This window comes from Lipotes vexillifer, unplaced genomic scaffold (genome assembly GCF_000442215.2).
Source record: "Lipotes vexillifer unplaced genomic scaffold, Lipotes_vexillifer_v1.1 scaffold722, whole genome shotgun sequence".
Lineage (NCBI taxonomy): Eukaryota > Metazoa > Chordata > Mammalia > Artiodactyla > Lipotidae > Lipotes > Lipotes vexillifer.
In genome coordinates, this window is record NW_006795213.1 from 1,179,558 (window position 1) to 1,185,576 (window position 6,019).

General features: G+C 40.6%; 2 protein-coding genes across 2 annotated transcripts in view; both read left to right on the forward strand.

Moving 5' to 3' along the window:
• The window catches only part of LCMT2 (leucine carboxyl methyltransferase 2), a 2,071-nt gene extending 1,622 nt beyond the window's left edge, over positions 1-449 (forward strand). Inside the window, 1 exon segment of the mRNA XM_007472260.1 lies at positions 1-449. This exon segment is cut by the window's left edge and continues 10 nt beyond it. Coding sequence (XP_007472322.1) covers positions 1-449 — 449 coding nt within the window.
• A 5,316-nt stretch (positions 450-5,765) lies between these two features.
• Positions 5,766-6,019, forward strand: part of TGM7 (transglutaminase 7) — a 31,804-nt gene continuing 31,550 nt past the window's right edge. The window contains 1 exon segment of the mRNA XM_007467560.1: positions 5,766-5,842. Within this exon segment, the coding sequence (XP_007467622.1) occupies positions 5,766-5,842 (77 nt within the window).

Sequence of the window (6,019 nt, forward strand, 5' to 3'; positions counted from 1 at the left end):
GTGCCTGCAGCTGTCAGGGGGGAGTCCTTATTGCTGGAGGTCTGGGTGCTTCTGAGGAGCCGTTGAGCTCTGTACTCTTTCTGAAACCAATCTCTTGTGGATTCATCTGGGAATCAGTAGCCATCCAGCCTCCGATTACCCCAAGGTACTCCCACACAGCTCATGTGGTCAATGGGAAGCTTTTGTTGGTTGGAGGGGTCTGGATTCATTCCTCCTCAGTTCCTGGAGTGACTGTTATTGATTTGTCTACAGGACTGAGCTTCGAGTATCAGATTGACACAACATGTGTGCCATGGCCGTTAATGTTACACAATCATACCAGTATTCTCCTTCCTGAAGAGCAACAGCTCCTGCTCCTTGGAGGTGGTGGGAACTGCTTTTCCTTTGGTACCTACTTCAACCCCTGTACAGTGACATTAGACCTTTCTTCCTTAAGTGCTAGGCAGTAAGGACTGGATTTGTGATATATTCAGGACCCACTGAAAGTAGACAATAAAGCTTTCCAAAATAGTATTTGACTCTGGCTATAGATATTACCACTTCCTTGTTCCCATTCCTTTTTTTGTTTGTTTTTTTCTTGTTAGCACCTCTGTTCAATGCAGAAAGAAAAAAAGTTGTTTAAACACACCAACATTCAAAGAGATGGTACAAAAATAAAACATAAATAGGCCTAACCGAAGAGAGTGGTCATATAGTCCTAGAGTAGGAATTGGGGGCCTTTGGGTCCCTGTATCTAGTTTACTGGTCTTCCATTTTCTAATCTGAGTTTATCCATTTACTGAGTTACAATGACCTTTAGCCTAAGTCAAGTGAAAATTTTCCCAATGCCAGGCTTTGTGATTTTAGATGGGACCTTGGAAGAAGTTTCACACAGATCCTTGGTAAGAATACAAGGCGGAATATAGGTGAAGGGACATGGTATTGACCTCATTCTTCATGTTTGAAACCTGAAATGAACCCAGTTGCAGTTTGATTAAAGCATGGTGCCATTTAGTGCAGCAGAGAACTCCATGATAGCTTTAATAAGACACATTTGTATGACTTTATTGACACATGGTTTTGTTCCATTTTTTTGCAACCGGTTCCATATTTATTTAGAATTATAAGTGCTAATAAACCAAACATTTGATTTCTCAGCTTATTTTGTACATGGTATGAAAATGTTTTGCTCCAGATCTACTCCACCCTTTACTATGTTCTGTGTCCCAGGAGGCCAACCTTTATGAATTGCATCAATGAGTTTACTTGTTCTCTGGTGTTTGGTGAGTTCCATCCGTCAGAGGTACCAGAGAGGGATGGTTGGACAGTGAGTCAGAGTATTCCAGGTGTTTCCCCTACCAGTCTGCAAGTTGGCAGCAGCTGCATTCTTTTTTCTTTAAATAAATTTATTTATTTTTGGCTGTGTTGGGTCTTCGTTGCTGTGTGCGGGCTTTCTCTAGTTGTGGTGAGCGGGGGCTGCTCTTTGTTGTGGTGCTTGGGCTTCTCACTGCAGTGGCTTCTCTTGTTGCAGAGCATGGGCCCTAGGCGCATGGGCTTCAGTAGTTGTGGCTCGCGGGCTCTAGAGCGCAGGCTCAGTAGTTGTGGTGCATGGGCCTAGTTGCTCCGCAGCATGTGGGATCTTCCCAGACCAGGGCTCGAACCCGAGTCCCCTGCATTGGCAGGTGGATTCTTAAGCACTGTGCCACCAGGGAAGCCCACAGCTGCATTTTTTTCATAAAAGCCACAGCTCCTGTCATGTAGTCTTCTATAAGGTATAGCTCTAACTCTGCATCACTCCAAAGAATTCTGTATCTTAGTTGCACTAACCATATTTTTTAAGTGTTCAATAGCCACATGTGACTAATGGCTACAGTATTAGACAATATAGATGTAGAACATTTCCATCATTGCAGAAACATCTGGACTCCACTGAGGTACTTCACCATCTTGACTTGGTTTCCCTTAACCCTGCTCAACCCCTTTTAATTAGTATCTTCATTAAACTCTCAACTATCCCCTTTAAATGGACCATCCTTCCTGGTGAGCCTTGTGAGATCATGAAACATCTTAGGTATTCATCCTTAAAACTTGAGCCTTAATTTGTCATCTAAATTGTGAATACCTTGTGAAATTCGTGTGTCAAAAGGTAGTGGCTTTGTTGGTACTTAAGTGTACCACTTCAGTATTTCCTGTTAGTCTTCAATCCTTGAAACCTTAATAATAACTTGAGATTCTGCAAGTACCTAAATTCTACAAGTACTCTCAATGTTAACATCTTGATGGACTTAGTATGACCGAGAATCTTTTTTCCCTAATATTTTAATTAACAACTTTGCATATAAATGCATGTAAAAACTGTTCAATATGAAAACCAAGTAGCAAACACAAGCCTAGTGTATGGAGAGGGCAATGTTGGCTCTGTTGGATGAAGGTTCCCAGGAGAAGACAAACTGAATAAACTGTTGTTTAACTTCAGCTTCCCTGAGACTGCAGAGCCCTTTCTGGGAGAGTTATTAGTTACTGTCATGAGTCCTGGTAAACAAAGGACTTAACTATGGCTAGGCATCTGCAAGGCTATCAGTGGGCCGGGTACTAGGTTACTGGCAAGACTGTGACTGGAAGGGGAAAAGGCTGCTCTGTAATTTTAAAGTTCACCACAAGCCTACCTCCAACTTTTAGGAGCAGATCAAAGCAGAACATTAATGAAGTGAGTGTTCTTAGCTATGTAGTAGTTAGTACCAGAATTCTAACCTAGAAATAACTCCAAAGCCCAGGGTATCCCTTCCATTATGTTACTTCTTAGATGGTACCATCAACCATTACTATCATTACTTTGGGGCCATATAGAGGGGTGGGGGTGGGAAGGGGAGGCTGTCAGGAGAATGTGGATGTATGCCAGACCTAAATTACTAGCACAGTGATGCCTATTTTCTCAAGTGCTGCCCAGTATGGCACATTATGAGTAATTGGGCTTGTTCCACATCTGTATGTGATTACCAGATTAAGCTTGCCCTCCACCTCTGACCCTACACATGCATCATACTCAGTTAAAGAGTTATTCATTTCTCAAGCTCTACTCTTTAGAGCACTTAGAATTTTGTCCTCAACATTAACTCTGTGCCTTTGGAGCAGCACTCAGAGGTGCTGGATCCCAGTTTCATAACAGTAATCCACAGCAGTTAGAGATGTGGGCCAGATTAAGAACTGAAGTTGGACTATGTTTTTTGTTTCTCAATTTCACCTCTGAATATCTTTGTTTTAAAATTCTGGTATGGAGCTCTGGGGTAGTTATGAGAGTTATTAACTTCTTGATTGCAGTTTCCAGCTGATCTTCATCCCTTTTTGCTCAACAATGGACCATGGTTACCCCATATCCATTGGAAATGAAATGAGTTCACTTTGCCAAAAGGCCAATCTGAGAGAGTAGGAACATGCATAAATGTGCTTGCGAGCACATGAATACAGGATTTTCCTAGGATGTGCTGATGCTTCACTGGGCATGACTTGGTGTGTAACTCTCAAAGTAAGTTTAACAGGGAGAGGAAAGATCTTGCCCTAATATTTATGTGAAAAGTCATTTGCCACCTAATTGGCAGACTAAGACTGGGAAATAAAGTGTAATAAGAATGATTTTTAGGATATTACACTACATAGAGCATTTCTCATTCCCTAGCTTTTGTCCACATTTTTAGGCTTTTCTAATGAAAAGAGCCTCAACCTCTGATTCATATTTAGACTTGCTATTTCAGGAAAAGTTAGCAAAACTGATCTTTCTTATTCATGGATACATCAGCAATTTAAGGAGGAAAAAAGCTTTGCCACCACCCTTCCTACCCCATTGTCTTGCTTTTTTCTAATTTTCATTTCTTTCTCTATTAATATTTATTATACATACTATGTAATTCTTCATTGGCAGCTTTTTCATAAAGCCAGAATCTGACATTCCCTATCTCACAAGCTTCATCCCCTGCCACTCCTCCTCCCCTTATTGACATCCCACTTATATAGGAAGTATACCTGGGACCCAAAGGACGGAATACTGTTACATGCTTCCATTCTTTTACTTACCGTGTTCTCCCTGTTGGGACTCTTAAGACTGCCTCTCCTACCTTACTCTCAACCTCACTATCCCAACTTTGTTCATAAAACTCCTACTTGACTCAAGGCTTATCTTTGGAAATCATTCCCTGGTTCGAATCCACCACCCTTTCAGGCTGGGATGGGTTACTCTTCTGTGTTGCCAGAGCACCTTGTAACTATCATCCATATTGTGTTATAATCTATTTCCTCGTCTGTCTACTCACTAGATTGAAGATCCTTGAGGGTAGGGATGGTATCTTATTCACCATTGTATTTCCAGCACCTGGAAATACAGGTGTCAACATCGGAATTGAACAACGATCTCTCATTGTTGGGGTTTAACATCACCAGATCTTTCTCATACCTTTTTAATGTAATATATCCTGTGCCACTGGCTTCCTGGAGAACAGAGTAGCACTAGTGAAAAATAGTACAATGACACCCCAAATGCAAGCCTGTCATGCAAACCTGTGCCCTTGGTCAGAAGTGTAGAGAGAATCAGCCAGAACCTTTAGAACACAGCTGTGATTATAAACATCTGCTTTTGGGAACCCCTCTCTTAGTTCTGCTGCTTCCCCCATCTTCCACTCAGACATCTGGTGGGTAGTGACAGAGATAAGTAACCACAGAGACAGTGGATTTTGTTTCTTATTTTAGAAGAAGACTAGCATATTAACCACATTTAACTATAAAGAAGATCCACTCCATAGTGACTTGAGCCTGCAACCTACCCTCTAGCCCAATTTCCTTTGAGTTTGCAGTTTGGGTAAGATTTGCTTGTGGTCACTTTGGGTTTGAGCTGACGACCTAGACTCACACCAGTGTCAACTTGACTAGAGCACACAGCATCGAAGTTTCTGTACCCTGCTATGTGTTAGCCAACAGCTCATTGAAAAACCCTTATTGTTAATGATAAAATGAACTTATTTACAAAACAGAAACAGATTCACAAAGAAAACAAATGTATGGTTATCAAGGGGAAAGTGGGGGAGAGATAAATTAGGAGTTTAGGATTAGCAGATACAAACTACTATATATCAAGCAGATAACTGAATCACTTTGCTGTACACCTGAAACTAACACAACATTGTAAATCAACTATAGTCTAATATAAAATAAAAATTACACTTATAAAATAAACGACAAGGTCCTACTGTGTAGCGCAGGGAACTATATTCAATACCCCATAATAAGCCATAATGGAAAAGAATATGTATATATATGTATAACTGAATCACTTTGCTGTACACCAGAAACTAACACAACATTGTAAATCAACTTTACTTCAATTTTTAAAAAGGCTATAGATTAAAAAAAAAAACTGTTGCTATTTATTGTGTATATGCTCATTATAGAAATATTTAAAAAGCAAGATCTGATACATTTAAACATTTTCTAGGACTTTCTAACCATGTTGGGGTTACACTTTATGCCTTTTTTATAAGTTCTGAATAAAAATTTTCACAGCCACAAAGAAAGTTAACTTCAGGGGGATAGAATCAAGTGATTGATAGTTCTTGTGCGCGACTCTTGTTCAGCTGGTGTCTGCATGACAGTTCCTCAGTTGATGAATCTCCTCTTTGATGAGTGAGTGCCTTCTCTTGCTATATCTGATAAGAATCACTTCAAGTCCCTAAGGTTACTAAGATTATGAAACTAAGATATATGCTATTATTCATGCTATTTTTTTTTACAAGATGAGAACTATGGTCTACAAAATCAGCTCTGGGGAGACCCGAGAAAAAGAATGCGCAGGTGAAGAACCGAAGTACCGCTACCCAAGGTAGAAGAGAAGTAAATACAAAACTGAGGAGCACAGCAAATGTGTAGTCATTGGCAACCTGAATTCTCATCCTGAAGAACTAACCAGGTAGAACTGTGACAAAAATTTATGCTGGGGCTTCCCTGGTGGCGCAGTGGTTGAGAGTCCGCCTGCCGATACAGGGGACACGGGTTCGTG